This window comes from Eriocheir sinensis, chromosome 23 (assembly GCF_024679095.1).
Source record: "Eriocheir sinensis breed Jianghai 21 chromosome 23, ASM2467909v1, whole genome shotgun sequence".
In the NCBI taxonomy this organism is placed as follows: domain Eukaryota; kingdom Metazoa; phylum Arthropoda; class Malacostraca; order Decapoda; family Varunidae; genus Eriocheir; species Eriocheir sinensis.
The window spans coordinates 15378069-15397677 of NC_066531.1; the positions used below are offsets into that span (position 1 = coordinate 15378069).

Consider the following 19609-nt stretch of genomic DNA (forward strand, 5'->3'; position numbering starts at 1 on the left):
CGCTTTTAAAATTAGGAACCGCAGACGCTTTTAAAATTAGGAACAGCAGATGCATTATAAATTAGGAACAGCAGACGCATTATACATTAAGAACAGCAGACGCATTTAAAATTAGGATGAATAATCACTTAAATTAACTTGAGAAACAAACAAAGATTAACATGATTCTGAGGGGAAGTAGACACCCGTTTATTATATATATACATGTCTGTACATCATCAAGACACCAAGACCCAGACCAAGCATTCCTAAACGTATACTATAGTCGCAGCACACGAGTCTGAGGTCTTCGTTATCGTGTTCTGGCAACTTGCCATTACACATGCACACACACATACAGCTACATAATCAGCGACCTAATTTTTTTTTTACAACAGAGGAGTGGCCGAAAGATAGAGAAGAGCTGTGTGGGTGGAACCCCCCACACACGTGCGATGCATACTCCATACGAGGGCGGACAAGGCCCTTGTATATGGATAGCAGCGGTGCGGGGCAGAATAACTGGAGGAGACGATACAGAACGCCCAACCTCGAGGAAGCTGATTTAGTGAGAGAAGATATGAGAAGTTTCCAGTTAAGATTTTGAGTTAAGGATAGACCGAGGATATTTAGTTCTGAAGAATTATAAGGTGACAGCTGAGTGTAGTTGAAGAATAGGGGATAGGTGTTTGGAAGAGTGTGTCGAGTTGAAAGGTGGATAAATTGGGTTTTTGAGGCATTGAAGGACACAAAAACCCAAAGGTTCCTTTTATCCCAATCGGAGATGATAGTAAGGTCTGAGGTTAAGGATTCTGCAGCCTCAGTCTTATAAACTAAAACATATTTTTACGACAATTTCAATAATATGATTAATACAGACAAATGTGCCCTATGCGTAGACTATCATATAACATCGTAGACGCCATGACGCCAGGTTGCCAGAGCACGATAATTCACCTCAGTCTCGGGTGCCGCGACGAAAGCCAAGGCTGTTACACAGAGACAGCCTTGGCACAACACCACTATAACTCCTCCTCTTCATCTCTCTCCTTTCCCTTCCCTCCTCTTCCTCCTCACTCAGGCTTAGTGATGCGGAAGACGAAGACGAGACCCTCCTTGTCACATAAATAGTTTGGGACGATGCGCCGCTCCACCTGAAGGAATTATGACCATCATCATCAGCAGCAGCCTCTTATATATTTACCAACTTCCGACTTCAAATATGTCTCCTGGGGCTCAATAACTAGATTCATTTATATCTATCGTTAAAATAGTGAATTCCTGATGTTTCTTGGCAATAGTTAGGTGTCAAAAAACGGTAAATACTATGCTCTGAGTACGATAATCTGGCAACGGTGCTCCCTACCTTCTTCCACTTCCCGTCCGCCTCCAGCTGGTCCATGTAAGGCTCCAGCTTGTCCTTGTAGGAAGGCACGGTCTGTAGGAACTCATGGCGCATCACGATGATCACGAAGCCTCCTGGAGTGCCGGAGAGGAGGAACTCAGTTAATCATTGGGGCATACGCTAGGGGGCGCGTCGTCTAGCCCACCCTAGGGAGACCGCCTCAAGGTTTACTCCAGGCAAATATGAAGTCTCTATGTAGGCTCTCTCCCATCCTAAACGGCGCCTAATTCCGCCCGTTTGAAAGGCCTCTCGTAAAAGTTGCTGGGATTACCATGAACTGTTTTGCGATCCAATAGTAGGAGTAGGTAGGAGGACACCTACCGAACGGGCGTGACCTATTCTCGATGAGGATATATGGGAAGCGAGGAGGGTGCTGAAGCCCTCCAAAGTCCTCACTAACCGTTTCCCTTTTGTCTCATCAACACCAGAGAGCAGTTCAGCATGCTCCCTAAAGACAGTTCCTCTCTCTTTCTACACCACACTACATTCACACAACACACACACCTTGAAACCTTGAACCTCCTCCTCATCAATTTCTGCAACATTCGTGGTCTTCGTTCTAATTTTCATACTGTGGAACACCATATCTCCTCCTCTAAACCTTATTTTCTCTTCCTCACCGAAACACAGGTTACTGAGGCTACTGACAGCAACTTCTACTCTGTTCCCTCCTACTATCTCTATCCTAAATTTTAATCCTAAGCTGGATGTTGCGCCTACGTGTGGGTCACGATCACAATCTTATTTCTGCATCCTGTCCTATCGCTCCTGTACACCCTCTGGACCCACCGAAGAGGCGATGCTTCTGGCATTTTGCTTCAGCTCGGTGGGACGACCTGAGGATGTACTTTTTCGATTTCCCATGGAATGATTATTGCTTCCAGGATAGAGACCCCTCTGTGTGTGCTCAGCGCATCACAGAGGTGATTGTCTCTGGAATGAAGCCATACATTCCTCGTTCTTTCTCTACTCATCACGCAAAAAAGCCTTGGTTTAATCACGCTTGTTCTCGTGCTGTCAATGATAGAGAGGTAGCTCACAAAAGGTACCAGAGCCTTCAAACTAATGCTAATTATGAACTTTACATTTCTGCCCGAAATCGTGCCAAATCTATTCTCCGACTAACCAAAAATTCTTTCATTAATAGAAAATGTCAAAACCTTGCTTTCTCTAACTCTTCCGTGACTTCTGGCATCTAGCCAAAACATCTCCTCCAACTTCACTTCTTCATCTTTCCTCCACTCTCTGTCCTGACGGCAACACTGCCGTCTCATCTATCTCTAAGGCTGAACTCTTCTCTCAAACTTTTTCTAAAAACTCCACTCTGGACGATTCTGGGCATATTCCTCCTACTCATCCCCCTCTGACTCCTTTATGCCTGTTATAAAGATTCTTCAAAATGATGTTTTCTATGCCCTCTCTGGCCTCAATCCTCAGAAGGCTTATGGACCTGATGGAGTGCCTCCTATTGTCCTTAAAAACTGTGCCTCCGTGCTGTCACCCTGCCTGGTCAAACTCTTTCGCCTCTGCCTGTCAACATCTACCTTTCCTTCTTGCTGGAAGTATGCCTTCATACAGCCTGTACCTAAGAAGGGTGACAGCTCCAATCCCTCAAACTACCGTCCTATTGCTTTACTTTCTTGTCTATCTAAAGCTTTTGAATCAATCCTTAACCGGAAGATTCAAAAGCACCTTTCCACTCCTGACCTTCTATCTGATCGCCAGTATGGGTTCCGCAAGGGGCGTTCTACTGGTGATCTCCTAGCCTTCTCAACTGACTCTTGGTCATCCTCTCTTAGCCGTTTCGGTGAAACTTTTGCTATTGCGCTGGACATATCAAAAGCTTTTGATAGGGTCTGGCACAAATCTTTGCTTTCTAAACTACCCTCTTACGGTTTCTATCCTCCTCTCTGTACCTTTATCTCCAGTTTCCTTTCTGACCGTTCTATTTCTGCCGTGGTAGACGGTCACTGTTCTTCTCCTAAATCTATTAACAGTGGTGTCCCACAGGGTTCTGTCCTATCTCCCACTCTTTTTCTGTTGTTCATTGATGATCTTCTTTCCAAAACGAACTGTCCTATCCATTCCTCGCCGATGATTCCACTCTGCATTATTCAACTTATTTTAATAGAAGACCCACCCTTCAGGAACTTAATGACTCAAGGCTGGAGACTGCAGAACGCTTAGCCTCAGCCCTTACTATTATTTCCGATTGGGGCAAGCAGAACCTGGTGTCCTTCAACGCCTCAAAAACACAGTTTCTCCACCTATCCACTCGACACAATCTTCCAAACAACTATCCCCTATTCTTTGACAACACCCAGCTATCACCTTCCTCAACACTAAACATTCTCGGTCTATCCTTAACTCAAAATCTCAACTGGAAACTTCATATCTCATCTCTTACTAAATCAGCTTCCTCGAGGCTGGGCGTTCTGTACCGTCTCCGCCAGTTCTTCTCCCCTGCACAGTTGCTGTCCATATACAGGGGCCTTGTCCGCCCTCGTATGGAGTATGCATCTCATGTGTGGGGGGGCTCCACTCACACAGCTCTTCTGGACAGAGGCTCTTCGTCTCATCAGCTCTCCTCCTCATACTGATAGTCTTCTACCTCTTAAATTCCGCCGCAATGTTGCCTCTCTTTCTATCTTCTATCGATATTTCCACGCTGACTGCTCTTCTCAACTTGCTAACTGCATGCGCTGCACTCGACTTTCTACTCATGCTCATCCCTATACTGTCCAAACCCCTTATGCAAGAGTTAACCAGCATCTTCACTCTTTCATCCCTCACGCTGGTAAACTCTGGAACACTCTTCCTTCATCTGTATTTCCTCCTGCTTACGACTTAAACTCTTTCAAGAGGAGGGTATCAGGACACCTCTCCTCCCGAAACTGACCTATCTTTCGGCCACCTCTTTGGATTCTTTTTAGGAGCAGTGAGTAGCTGGCTTTTTTTTATTAATGTTTGCTTTTTGTGTGCCCTTGAACTGTCTCCTTTGCTGTAAAAAAAAAAAAAAAAAAACGACATCGCTCTCGTGCCCACGACCTTGACTCTTCTGAATTTTCCACCATCTGGCTAAGACTTCATTGTCATTCTATTACTAAATACATCTGTGCTGTTTATCTCTCACCTAACTCTACTAACTATGTAAAATTCTTTGACTATTTGAATTCTAAAGTGGAGCACATCTTGACCCACTCTCCCTTCGCTGAAATCTCCATCATGGGATGATTTGAATGTTCACCACCAGCTTTGGCTTTCATCCTCTTTCACAGACCAGCCTGGTGAACAAGCCTACAACTTTGCTCTCCTCAACGACCTAGAGCAGTTGGTTCAGCACCCTACACGTATTCCCGACCGTTTTGGAGACAGGCCCAACATTCTAGACCTCTTCCTTACCTCTAATCCTTTTGCTTACTCTGTCAAACTGTTCTCTCCGTTGGGTTCCTCCGACCATAACCTTATTTCTGTTTCCTGTCCTATCGCTCTTGTACATCCTCTGGACCCACCGAAGAGGCGATGCTTCTGGCATTTTGCTTCAGCTCGGTGGGACGACCTTGTTATAGTAATTGTAGTATATCAATGAAAAAAAACACGACAGATAGATCACGCCACCTTGTAGGAATGTCAGCTGTCAGTGTTTACCATCTCAGTTTGTATACAAAGCATTTCATCAAGTTTAGAGGTCACCTTGACATACGTGACCAATTGTAACTTCAATATTTTCCACTCTGTAACTCGTCACTCCTTCGAGAGAGCTCGCACGACACATACCTAGCGTCTCGTCTCTCTCACCCACGCTACGCTGTATCTTAGGTTAAGAATATATTTCTTCTAAGACAGCAAGAGTTTCCCTTCACGCCCGCAAGTCCCCGCAACCAAGCGTTCACCGGTGGCAGACGGTGTCCTAACGCGCCCGAGCCCTTCGCAACTCACCAACAAATCCGGGGACAGGCGTAGAAGGAAGGAAGGAGTCAAAATCCCTGCTACAGGCCAACTACAGGCCTACGCACTTCTACAAGCTCTCTACAGGCCAACAACCAACCACTCCCAGCTCACTCCAAGCCCTCCGTGGTACGCAGAAGAAGGCACTTCCCGCAGAGCCCACAAGCTCCAAGCAACACAGCGGCAACACCGCCGCTGCCGGGAGCATCGGCCCAAACCTCTTCCGGCAAACAGTCAACCAGGGCAAACGCGGACATCTCCCGGTGACTGCAAGCAGTACCCACCACCGTTACTACAAGGCGTCTTCTTAAGAGGGTACACACCCAGGTTGCCATATCTACAACCGCTGCCTCCACAACTCTCAAAATAACAAGAGCATCGCAGCCGTCCTACGTCTGGCAGCAGTGTTCCGGCGCCCGCCCTGCCACGCACCTGCCCGACTATATCGTCAGCAGTTTCCAGCAGCCATTACGGGGGTCAGTCTCCATGCCATCAGTCAACCTTCCACGCGCTCCTGCCGCGGCCAAGGTCTTCCAACGCAACTCCAAAGGCTCCAGGTACCCCATGAGCGACGACATCCTTCGTCACCAGCTCTACGTCAGCTGAATATTCTCGGTATTGTACCTGTTCCAAATATTTTCACAAGTGCAAACTCAGCAAAATTGCATCAGAGGCACGACTCTTTTATTTATGTGTATCTAACACTGTTAATCAGTCGTAATTGTGAGAGTAACGATCATTTGCATACGGTATTGATCCTTCTTGTTGTCTGTTAGCGGTAAAACTGTGATTTCCCTACTCTAATTCAAACTTCCTCAGTGTGCCCTTGCTCCGTTTTCTCTTCGCCGTTCGGGAGAAACCCGCACTTTAAGGGCATGCTCACTTATTTCTCCTAACCAAATAACGGCTGCGTTATTGGGTCATTATTTCATATAACCATAACATTATAACATTACATTATAGCCTGACATTATAACCTTAACTTTCTATTACATCTAACAGCCACCTTGCTTACCATCCCTTCTTGTTTTTAGGGGTACGGCGCAAACTTTTAACTCAGACGCGTTACGTTAATATTTACAGCAATTAAAATATGCTCATATATTGTAACTGATTTAAGCCATAATATGAACAAAGACACTCTCGCTAAACTCGGTGACACCTTTAAACAGTTAACGAGTCCCTCAGGTAAGGAGGAAGTGGAACACGGTTCAGGCACCAATGATCTTAATGTTGTAAATTTACGTTCAGGTACTCAGTATTCCTCAATTCCAAACAGGGACCATTCACCTCCGGGTTCTTCGGGATTCTTAACCCCCACTCAACCGGTCACAATGCCTACCAATCCACCTCCCCTCCCCCCCCTCCACCGATTCGGGTTATTCCAACTCACGCCAGTTTTCGACAGTTCTCCGGCAGCGAGTCAGATTATTCGGCGAGACAGTTCCTAGATCTATGTGAGTCTGCCATCGTAAATTACTCCATTACGGAAGATCATGATAAAATTGCATTCATTCGGTCCGGGTTACTAGCAGGCTCTCGGGCACTAAATTTGATGCAGTCCTCAGCGTTTGCTTCGGTGGACATTGGAGTAAACTATGAGATTTTTAAAAGGAATTTCATAAAAATCTTCGGAGGCGGGAGTAAACCAAGCTTCGTTAGACAGATCGCACACACGGTTGAGCCCCTCCAAAAAAAAAATCCTCAACATAGCCGATTTGGGACGCCATGACTGAGGCAAATCAGCTGGCGGTTGATTGTGTCAAAAGTCTAGAAGACGCGCAATGGCTCTCAGGGGGCAGTATGCAAAAACACCAGGTGAAGACAGTCTTCGAGTTGCTTTTTTACTTATTTCATATTTCAGAGAAGAACCGCCGTTCTGCCCTTCCCTTGACCTTCAAACCGGGCGGGAAGTTGGTTGACTTCGTCTCAGAGTTAGAAGTCAAGGTTCAAGAACACACTCACCATCAACCCCTTGCAACTGCCGCAGCATTGCAGGCGCAAAGTAAGGCATCTCTCACCTGTAGTTTTTACAATCAATCAGGACATTTCGAGAATTCTTGCTTCGCGAAACGTAGGGACTCAACACACTCAAGACAGGGATCTGATAGGAGATCAGGAGGTTACAGGGGTGGCCATCACTCATCACACAGGAACCCTAGGCCAAACCATCAGCGGAAGGCTGCCTTTTGCCATGTCCACAGGAATTGTTTTCATGATTCAGACAGTTGTTATGCAATACAAAAGGCCAAGGAGGAACAGAAGAACAAGTCCTCGGCGGACAGTAAACCACACTCCTCCTCTTCTCAGAATAAAAAGGCATGACTTTGTGACAGCCCCAAGGCGTACATCCAAGTATCCCATAAGGACGATACTAATTGGGAGCAACTTGACTCAGTCACTGCCGCCTTGGGACGGACAAGCATAATTGCCCTCCCTTGCAAGGTGGGCAAAATTTCACTCACCTTAGCGGTAGACACAGGGCAGGCACCACTTTGGGAATCCTTGGGCGAGTACCACTAACAGTCAGCTTACATGAAAAGGTATGTTCCTTTCGAGATTTCTTTTATGTATCTAGCAGGTTTGCCTTACCTGTGGATGGGATCTAAGGATTAAACGCCATGAAAGACCTGCACATAACCATAAACCCTGAAAGCAACGCGATCGTGTATCAAGGACGACGCATACAGGGGATGGTAAATCCATCGCCTATGTCACCTGTAATCCCGCCCTCAGAGGGGGAAAATGACCAACCCTCCACAGACTCAGGGTCTCCCACCGCCCAAGTGTCACCTCTTATGGTCAAACCACACGAAAACATTACAGACTTGTGGCGGACAGTAACGGCAGTCGTAGAAGGTCCTCAAGTAGTTCCGGATCGTGCTGCAAAACGTGTTCAAATCCGGTTACCTAACGCTCCTCCAACGGGCAGTGATGTGTGTATCGACGGAGCACCACACATACACCGGGTGACGGTGGAGGTAACTCTCACGATAGTCAAAGAGGGAGGTATTGCAGAGGCATTGGTAATAAACACGTCAGGATCCCCTGTATCCTTAAAACACGGGGTTAGATTATGCCAGTGTCTAGTGTATGGGAAAAATGTAGCCCCGAAACCAGCTGCATACCCTTCAGCCCAAGTCTCAGGCATAACCTCGGCGTGTCAGGCTTCTCCCGAACAAGACACAGCTAATTTAGAGGCATTCCTAAAAGTTGCACACAATTCCGAAATTAAGCCAACCTTAGTCCGGCTGCTGGAACATTATAGGGGGGCGCTTGCTCTACCAGGCGAGCCGCTTGGAGTTACGCAGTGTGCTGAACACAATGACATTAAGTTAAAACCCAATACCAATCCTGTATATATCAATGCATACAAGCTCCCCCACAGTCAGAGGGAAGTAGTGCAGCAACTTATATCTGATATGTTAGAACAAGATGTCATCAAAGAATCGAACTCCCCGTGGAATTCACCCTTGTTTCTGGTTCCAAAAAAATACGGTTCTTATCGTCCTGTGGAAAAGAACTATTCTGTTACCCACCTAGAGGCTCTTGCCATTGTGTGGGCTCTGAAGCATTTTCGTGACACAGTGATGGAGTACAAAATTGTGGTGTATACGGACCACGCGGCCATAACTGATCTTTTCAAGGGAAAAAAACCTACACGGTCGTCTGGCAAGATGGTTCTTAACGATCCAAGCATACAATCCGGAGATAAAATATATCACCGGGAAAACAAATGTGGTCGCAGATGCCTTATCTCGGAATATTCCGATAGGCGCGATTACCACCCCAGAGGTCATCCACAACTTCACTTCACCTGAGCTACACACTGCTTAGCGAGACCACCCTGTGTGGAAGAGGTTAATTTACGCCCTAGAGTCGGGAGACGAATCAAACCTTCCTGAATTGCCAGTTCCCTTTTCACAATTCTTCCTATCAGAGGACAACCTCCTTTGTAGGTCATGGCCAACCAAACCGGTACCTATAGACCAACTGGTCATCCCAGACAAATACGTCCCCGTGACGTTTAAGCTGGTCCATAACACACCCACTGCGGGTCACCCAGGAAGAGACAAGACGAAAATTCTACTGGCCCTCATTACGGGTTGATGTAGAAAAACATGTCGCACATTGCGTCGTTTGTGCTAAGCACAAGGGGTCCGTCAAAGGGCCAGCACCTATGTTGCAATACCCAGTACCAGAGGTGCCATGGGATGTTGTTAATATAGACTTATTACAGCTCCCCCAGAGCCAACATGATTCGCGCTACTTATTGGTGTGCGTCGACCAGTTCTCTAGGTTTCTAGTTCTAGCGCCTCTCAAGGACAAGACAGCCACACGCGTGCCCCATGCCCTCGTGACTCACGTGTTGTGTCCACATTCGTCTCCTCTAATTCTTTTGAGTGACAATGGCACCGAGTTTAGGAAAACAGTACTGAGCGAAATATGCGCTCAGTTTAACATCACGCAATCCTTCATCACAGCTTACCACCCAGCTGCTAATGGGTTGGCGGAGAGGGCTAATAGGAAAATCTTACAGGTCCTCAGGCCTATCGTGAACGATCTCCACGATAACTGGGAGGATTGGCTATCGCATATAGCCGCTTCCATAAATACGTCGGTAAACGACTCTACGGGGAAGTCTCCCTACTACATCTTACATGGGGTGGAGAAACGTCTTTCGTACGACTTCCTAAGAAAACCACACCAACCTTTCTACAACATTGATAAGTACGCGCAACAGCAGATGCATATGTTTTCCAAGATACACTCAGAGGTTAGGTGTACGTTAAACGCTATAAAGGTTGAAATGATGTCAAAACAAAACAAACAGGCCGTCTCGGTGGAATTAAAAGAGGGTGACACAGTCATGATTAAGCAAGCGGAAAGGAGTTCAAAACTGGGGGTAAAATTTGTGGGTCCTTACCGTGTTGTTCGGAATGTCAGGGGAAATAATAGGTTCGAGGTTCTTGAGTCAAATAGTGGAGTTAGTCTAGAAGTTCACAGTGATCGTCTGAAAGTAATTCCCTCACCTTTGGACCTTGATATTGGTAATTCCCCCTCAGAGTCAAATGTTCAACAAGATAATCCCAACACCCATAGCTATAACTTGAGACCACGAGTTTAAATACTTCATTCCCACCACTGTCAGATCATGATGTTGCGTTTTGTGATGATCTTGTTGTACCTCGGCTCCCTGCTTGCAACGACACCCATCCACCTGAAGCCTGGCGCCCTCACGGCACACACAGGAGAGGTCTTCCTCATAGAAGATGTGCTCCTCGTAAAATATCCATATACTTCCTTGACCAACACCACAGATACAATCAGGATAGTCTCAGAAAAACTACTCGGTATGGCAGACGCCATACGGGCAACGAAGACTAGGGAATCAAAGGCACCTTCTAGTACCAACTCTGAATATTTTTCAACTACTGGAGGATAGGATTCTGTTCTTACGGGGAAAAGTTGATGAGGTAGACATGGATTATTGTTTTGGAGGATAGGATTCTGTTCTTACGGGGAAAAGTTGATGAGGTAGACATGGATTATTGTTTTCACTCAGTTCACTCTCGGGTAAAGAGGGGGTTGCTCAACATCAATGATCTTCTTTCAGTAACAAACTGTCCTGTCCACTCATACGCCGACGACTCCACTCTGCATTATTCAACTTCTTTCAATAGAAGCCCATCCCAACAGGAAGTACACGACTCCAGACTGGAGGCTGCAGAACGCTTAACCTCACACCTTGCAATCATTTCCGATTGGGGTAGAAACAACCTTGTGTCCTTCAATGCCTCAAAAACTCAATTTCCCCACCTATCAACTCGACACAATCTTCCAAACACCTATCCGCTATTCTTCAACAACACTCAGCTGTCACCTTCTTCAACACTAAATATCCTCGGTCTATTCTTAACTCAAAATCTCAACTGGAAGCTTCATATTTCCACTCTCGCTAAATCAGATTCCTCGAGATTGGGCGTTCTGTATCGTCTCATCCAGTTCTTCTCCCCCGCACAGTTGCTGTCCATATACAGGGGCCTTGTCCGCCCTCGTATGTAGTATGCATCTCACGTGTGGGGGGGAGGGTGCTCCACTCACACAGCTTTTCTGGACAGCGTGAAGTATAAGGCTCTTCGTCTCATCAGCTCTCCTCTTCCAACTGATAGTTTTCTACCTCTTAAATTCCGTCGCGATGTTGCCTCTCTTTTTATCTTCTATCGCTATTTTCACGCTGACTGCTCTTCTGAACTTGCTAACTGAATGCCTCCTTCCCTCCCGCGGCCCTGCTGCACACGACTTTCTACTCATGTTCATCCCTATACTGTCCAAACCCCTTGTGCAAGATATAACCAGCATCTTCACTCTTTCATCCCTCACGCTGGTAAACTCTGGAACAATCTTCCTTCATCTGTATTTCCTCCTACTTACGACTTGAACTCTTTCAAGAGGAGGGTATCAGGACACCTCTCCTCCCGAAATTGACCTCTCTTTCGGCCACCTCTTTTGATTTTCTTTTTCTCAGGAGCAGCGAGTAACGGGCTTTTTTTTTATTGGTTTTTTTTGTGCCATTGAGCTGTCTCCTTTCTTGTAAAAACACTTTCACACTCACACTCACTCACTCACGCACGCACGCACGCACGCAGGCACGCAGACTCACTTACTCACTCACCGTTCTTTGCGACGCGCACAACGTCGTCGAGGCCACTGTGTGAGATGTGACCTTCGCCCATACCGCCCGAGGTGACCACCAGGTCGTATGTGTCAGAGAGAGAGAGAGAGAGAGAGAGAGAGAGAGAGAGAGAGAGATGTAAAAGAAAAATACGTATATTAATCTTTACATATGAAACAACAACAATAACAATAATTCCACTCACACAACTCTCCTGGACAGAGTGGAGTCTAAGGCTCTTCGTCTCATCAGTTATCCTCCTCTTACTGACAACCTTCTACCTCTTAATTAAATTCCGCCGCTATGTTGCCTCTTTTTCTATCTTTTATCGATATCTTCATGATGACTGCTCTTCTGAACTTGCTAACTGCATGCCTCCCTCCCTCCAGCGGCCCCGCTGCACACGACTTTTTACTCATGCTCATCCCTTTACTATCCAAAACCCTTATGCAAGAGGTAAACTCTGGAGCAACCTTCATTCGTCTGTATTTCCCCCTGTCTATGACTTGACATATTTCAAGAAGAGTGTATCAAGACACCTCTCCTCTCGAAATTGACCTCTATTTTGGCTACTCTTTACTTTTATCTTTTATGGGAGCGGCGAGTAGCAGGCTTTTTTTTGTACTCTTCTTGTGGCCCTTGAACCGTGTCCTTTGATGTAAAAAAAAAAAAAACTAATAATACCTTTGGGCACGGTGGAGTGTCCGCTGCCGATAAACTCCAGGAAGTCGTTGGTATAGATGCCAGTCTCCCGCTGCTTCATCATGCCCTCCGACGGGTCCACAGCGTCTATGTGCCTGTGGGAGCGGCTGTAGTAGTTGTAGTAGTAGTAGTAGTAGTAGTAGTAGTAGAAGTTATAGCAGCAGTAGTAGTTGTTGGGAATCAGTAAATTTACCCTACCCAGCAGTTAGGTCACTCGCAAAGTGAATAACACACCCGTCAGACAATCCCAAACAAACAAGTGCTTACCAGCTATTAGGTGGTGAAGGTATCCAACAAGCAACTCCAGACAGTCGAACAAATAATAATCCTACCGGATCCGTGTAGTAAAATCTATCTGTCTCAAATAACTGCTGGGGGCATTTAGCTGAGAAGCGGGTTTCAAAAGATATTGTTGTCTCTGAAGTCTCGTTGCCGGGTGTAGTATCCCTCAGTCAGTTAATAGAAGGTACACTGCGTCCGAGTTAATGGCTGGGCTGCAGTGCCTTGGTCTTTACTTTGTGAAGGCCGGTGGTGGAGTGAGAGAAAACCAACCACTTGGGTCTGAAGCGATATTTTTAATTTCTCTCGCCAGATGGCGTGGCTTTCCTCTCTGTTTCCATAGGTTAAAATATCCTTGCTCTTTAATTTTAATTCAGCAAGAACAATTAGTTATTATTTCATGAAAGGAAACACTTCACTATTGTTATTCCTTTCATGGTAAATGTGGTTAGTCTTCAGGCAGTGAATAAGTTGATTCTGTCTCGGTTTGGGAGCAGATGACCGAAGTATTCAAGTACCATCCAAGGCTTATTTGAGCTCAGACGATACTCATAGTTGGCTTGAACTCTCGGCCCGAGACTAGTTCCATAAGGGAAATAGTTAATTTGTCTAGTCCCCCGGTTAACTGGCCTAATTCCTAACATAGTATAGTCTATCGATTTTAACTTGAGCCCGTGGGCGCGACACAAGGATTCCCCACGAGACCGCGCTGGTGCCACATCACTTCATTACTCTCCTCAGAGAGGGTGTCTCTCTCTCTCTCTCTCTCTCTCTCTCTCTCTCTCTCTCTCTCTCTGCATGGCTGCGCAGGGCGCAAGAGTGAGATCTACTTCATTTGTCCATTGTGGTGTAACGTTGAATGGTGCGACCTGGCGCCTGTTGCCAAGGTCCGTCAGGCGGCAAAGTTGCATGAGCCACGTTGCCAAGTGATATGGAAGGTTTACTGAGTCGTTGTCTTTCCCTCTAATCCCAGGTCGAGTGCCCCAGTCTGCGGGATCTGTGAGAGCAGTACCTTTCCCGGTGTCGTGATGTACATGGGAATTTTTCCCTTTCTCTAATGCTGGGTGAAAAGGCGTTCACCCCTGGACATGGCGTCATGGGGTATCTGCAGGAGATGGGCATCCTCCATCTCTTGTAGGGTCTCTTTATAGAAAGTTATTTGTATTTCACTAATGTATTTTTAATAAACATTTTATTATATTTTAAACTAGTGCTATATCTGAATGGACCATTTCAAAACTATCTTCCTAATAACTTTTATCACCCTTAGATTATTTTAATTATTTGCCTTCCATTTTATTACTCCGGTGCCATATGACCAAGATGTTGCGGCGCCATGAAAGAAACTCTATATCAATCAATCAATCAATCCCTCTAATCCCAAGCCATTCATAACACCACGCAGTCGTATTATGAATGTATGTAAATTCCATAAATAGATAACGTACAGACTAACAGTGAGACAAAACGTCATGCGCAGGTCATCGCTAGATCTGTAAACAATGGGGGTTTCCCCGGGCCAAGTCACAGGGCTCAATTTTAAGTTAGAGTTGATGGACTATAGTAATGCCGCTCCTGCCCGCTCCCAGTTCCCACCCAGCGGCCCTGCCTCTACACAAGCAGCTGTAATTTCCAACACATCATCTTCATCTCTTGGCGTTGGACTCGTGTTGAGGCTGAGGCACTGGCAGGCAGGAGGGAGTATGGTGACCGGACAACCCCCTGTCTGCGGCCCTGCGGCACCCACCTGAAGCCTTCCCGGTGGAGTTCGCGGCCCACGCAGCCCGTCCCAGCGGCCACGTCCAGCACCCTGGCCTTAGCTCGCCGCTCCGGGGGTACCCAACGCAGCGCCTCCTCCAGCGTGATGGCGGGGCCACGGTACCCGCCTTTCCAGATCATCTAAGGGGACGGGGAAGCGGGTGATTACAGGTGGGTACCCCAGGGGCCGCATCACTTCACTCCCGGACCTCAAGGAGTAGTCGCCGGTTTAACGCAAAATCATTCCAGCGATACCCCATGATTCTGCGTAGGCACTTGGTACCGAAGGCATCTCTCTCTCTCTCTCTCTCTCTCTCTCTCTCTCTCTCTCTCTCTCTCTCTCTCTCTCTCTCTCTCACCATATCCTCGTAGTTCTCGGACCAATCGTTGTAGCCGACCACCATCTCCTCCGGCATGACCCCCGGCCTGTGGACTTTCGCGATCACCCTCATTGCCACGTCGCCCCGACTGCCGCCCTCAGACATTGTCCTGCAGCAGGGAAGAGACAGAAGAATCACAGGCAGGGCATGAATACAGTACAGTACAATTCCTTTATACATCCTTTATATATTTACGAAGGTAGGTACATTTTTCTAGCCCCGCGCCGCACTCCTCGCTGATTTGCCGGCTGGCTCTCAAGCTCCGCCCACCTCCATGGCAAGTGTGCCCCGCCTCTCTCTCTCTCTCTCTCTCTCTCTCTCTCTCTCTCTCTCTCTCTCTCTGCAATGGAATAGACTAAGCAATCACATAGTTATTGCACGGCCAGCTGAAGTTGCTCTCTCTCTCTCTCTCTCTCTCTCTCTCTCTCTCTCTCTCTCTCTCTCTCTCTCTCTCTGTGTGTGTGTGTGTGTGTGTGTGTGTGTGAGAGAGAGAGAGAGAGAGAGAGAGAGAGAGAGAGAGACTCGTGATCAGGGTGTTATGAATGAACTACACACACACACACACACACACACACACACACACACACACACACACTGCCAGGCTTCACGGTCTGACAGGGCGGCAGTTTGAGCCCGCTCAGGCCGGATTCTTTCCGTTGACTAGGAGTGGTTACTATCCCCCCTTGAGCAAAGGGGATGGGGTGTGTGGTGTGTGAGGTCCTGGCAGTACCCATAAATCGACGATAAAGAGCACTTGCTCATGTCGGGAGGGTACCTGCTGCTGGCGATTACGAGACCAACGCGTGATCAGGTCGTGGTGAATTACACACACACACACACACACACTTTACACGTGGTAATTCCTGGCCGACAATACACCCGCGACGATCTAGCGGCTAGACCGGCTGGGTGCTCTCGGGAGAAAGTACCTTCACACGTGGGAGGAGCCGCCGGGAGCATCAAGACGTAAACTGCTAGTAAATGCAAGGGCATGAATTCACCCCAGACACTCCAAAAGGCTACTACCATATCTTAAAACCACAATGAGTTTGGTCCATCAGCCTAATATTGTAGAAATACTTTAAGTAAACGAGTTTTATCGTAAGTAGTATTGATTGATTGATTGATTGTTTATTGTTGCATTTAACAACAAAGGAGAAGGGAGGAACATGCCATCCCAACCCCCAGGCATTACATAGTGTGATTATATAATACACGAAAATAACCGTTCCTTATACCTCCTTCGATATCTCGCAAAGAGATAAACATTTCCCGCAATGTTGCTGCCACTCTCTCAAAAGTTGTTTTGCGCAGACTCTGCTTCTTGTAGAGCTTATTTTGTGGGTCCCACAAGTGTCGATGCTGTCTCACTTCCTCTAGCAATGCCACCTCGGCCTCCCGGCTCCAAATCTTGTTATCTGCATTTGTCATTTCTTGTTTTATTGGCGCCGACATGTTGTTTACCCGGCCGCCAGTCGGCAATACAAGACGGACACGCTCAGCTGCAGAGAACTTGCAGCGAGAAGAGCTCCCAGACCCAGACCCAGACCAAAAATGCTGCCGCGCCTGTATTGCCAGCCGCGAATTGCCAGGTGTAAAGCCGCCTTTAGAGGTGAGGTTCGTGATTTAAATGAGAAGAGATCGCAAGAAGAGAAGAGGGAGTTTTTTTGGAGAGTAATGGATATGAAAGTGAGAAAATAGTTCATAATGTCGAGAGGAAGAAGGGAATAAAACTAACAGAAAAGGAGAAAGGGTGGAAAGTGGAAATTTGAGAGACAAAGAACCTGATATTGTGGGGCTGACGGAAACTAAGTTGTGACTCAATTGAGGTGGTGGGGATTGGAGAAGGTGCAAACAACATATGGAGGAGAGACAGAAAGATAAAACAGGGAGGAGGTGTGATGTTAATGGTTAAAAAAGGCATTAGGGTGGAGGAGGTAATTGAGGGTGAAGGCTTGACAGAGGTGTTGAAAGTGAAAATTGTGGGTGCTGAAGGAAGAAGGAGGCATTATGAAGTAGGGTATGTGCCCCCATGAACAAGCGTATGGGGTTGCGGGAATATAAAGAAATGAAACAAGAGACGGTGAGTTGCAAGGATGAAATGTTGAGGGCGTGTGAGAGAATACTTATAATGGGTGATATCAACTGCATGGAGGTGGAATGGGAGGATTGGGAGACGCAGGGAGCAGACGAGTCGTGGGGAGGAAGACTCCTGCAACTGGCAGTGGAACATGTGCTGACTCAGTGGATCAAGGAACATACCAGATTCGGGAAAGAAGGCGAGGCATCAAGACTAGACCTGGTATATATTTAGTAAGGCGCCGGAAATAATAGAAAATCTTAACGTAGATTGTCCAATAGCGAAGAGTGACCCTGAGGTTGTGGAACTTGAAGTATCAGAAAAGAAAACGATTGACCGAAAAGAAAATCACAAAATTGGGAGAAGCAACTACTGTGACTTTGTTAGCATGAGAACCTTTTTTGAAAATGCAAATTGGAGTGGGCTGTACAAAGCCAAGAGTACACAGGATAAGTGGGAGGCGTTTTTAAAGCTATACAAGGAAACCGAAAATAGATATGTCCCCAAGGTAACCAAAAAGGATGGTGGTAAAAAGGAGTGGTTTAACAAGAGATCCGAGATAATTAGAAAGAGAAAAGAGGAAGCTTGGAAGGGATGGAGGAGACGAAGAAGAATTAACTCGTGGAACGATTTCAAACAAGCAAGGAATGAATATACAAAGATTAGAAGAGAAGAAAAAAGGAAATATGAAAAAGATATAATCGACAGGTGAAAAGACGTACGCAAACTATTTTATAGACGTGTGAACGGCAAATTAAAGAATAGAGAAAAAATCGATGAACTGAAAATGGATGAAACCACATATGAGGACCCAGCAAAAATGGCAGAGGTGATGAATAACAGCTTCCATAGAATTTTACAAAAGAAGAATTTGTACAACTCGCGGGCCAGGAAAAAGGAAGGGTTATGCAAGAGATTCAGTTAACGGTGCAGGAGGTCAAATAAAGTTTGAACAAATTGGATGTAAGAAAGGCGACGGGGCCGGATGGAGTATCAGGGTGGATCTTGAAAGAATGTAGTGATCAACTTGCAGAGAAACTGCACTCCATAATGAGTGCCTCTCTGAGTAAAGAAAAGGTACCACAAGATTGGAAGAAAGCAAACATAGTACGGTAACGATTTTTAAGGGAGGCAAGAGAGCGGACCCATTAAATTACAGACCGGTATCACTCACTAGTGTGGTTGCGAAGGTATGTGAGAGACTGGTTAAAAACAGGTGGCCGGATTTCTTAGAAAGTAAGAAAATTACATCGGATTTCCATAGAGAGAGAGAGAGAGAGAGAGAGAGAGAGTGTGTGCACACGTTTACACGTGAATGCTGATGAAGGAGCGGAACATCAAAGTCTCGACTCTAGATAATACGCCTCGTCTTCTCTCTGGTGTTATTATTTTGTAGTGATATCTTGGTTTAACATGTGTTACATACACATGCTACATTTATTTTCACCTCTTAATTATGGATAAAGCCTCCCTTACACTTCCTGAATAGCAGTGAATCTCTCCGCTACTCACAGCCGAACACGACGAACATCGTTTATTCACAACAACACTTGAGTAGCACTACTACGACGTTGCCGGTTGGAGGGAAGGCTTACCACAGTGGGTACAGGAACTCATTTCCGCAAATGTACCAGGAACATCAACAGCTCTCTCCTCCTGAATTTTGCAACAGAAAGTTGAGAATTGCGGGTTCCTGGTACCAGAGACCAGTGCTGCACCGCTGGACTTGATATAGCGATGCCGGAGGTGTAGCTAAGGAGATCGACCACATTCTCGTAAATACTCGTTGGAGGATCCTTCAGAACTGGAAGTCAAAGAATTTTACAAAGTTAGTAGAGTTAGGTGAGAGATAAACAGCACATATGTATTTAGTAATAGAATGACAATGAAGTCTTAGCCAGATGGTGGAAAATTCAGAAGAGTCAAGGTCACGAGAGCAAGTAATGTCGATACGCACGTAGGCGCAACATCCAGCTTTGCATTGAAATTTAGGATAGAGATAGTAGGAGTGAACAGAGTAGAGATTGGTGTCAGTAGCCTCAGAAACCTGTGTTTCGGTGAGGAAGAGAAGGTGAGGTTTAGAGGATGAGAGATTGTGTTCCACAGAATGGAAGTTAGAACTAAGACCACGAATCTTGCAGAAACTGAAAAGAAGGTTCGAGGAGTTATCAGGACACCTCTTAAGTCGGCATCCAGAAGGGGAGTCCTCCCTGGGGGAATGTATGGGGGTTTGTATGTTACACTATATATATCGATGCATATGACTGGTGTTTTTTGTATACATAAACATTCAAATATGTTATTGAAAAAAATAGCTTGAATGTCTATCACAACAGTTGATTTTCACGTATTCCCGAACTAGAAATGCGCAGGTACCACGTCCATGGAAAATCCCGCTCTGT

At 46.2% G+C, this 19609-nt stretch overlaps 1 protein-coding gene across 2 annotated transcripts; it reads right to left on the reverse strand.

Annotated features, from left to right (window-relative positions):
• Positions 1-847: 847 nt before the first annotated feature.
• On the reverse strand, positions 848-15086 carry LOC127002504 (uncharacterized). 2 transcript variants are annotated; one of them, XM_050868552.1, is made up of 4 exons: positions 14737-15086; positions 12693-12805; positions 1346-1458; positions 848-1133 (listed from the first exon to the last, which is right to left on the reverse strand). In XM_050868552.1, the coding sequence occupies exons 1-4, from the start codon at positions 14886-14888 to the stop codon at positions 1053-1055; spliced, it is 459 nt and encodes a 152-aa protein (XP_050724509.1). In that variant the 5' UTR covers positions 14889-15086; the 3' UTR covers positions 848-1052. The 2 variants fall into 2 exon arrangements, with proteins under 2 accessions (XP_050724509.1, XP_050724508.1); XM_050868551.1 differs by lacking the exon at positions 848-1133 and having other exon boundaries at positions 1181-1458.
• Between the last annotated feature and the right edge of the window lie 4523 nt (positions 15087-19609).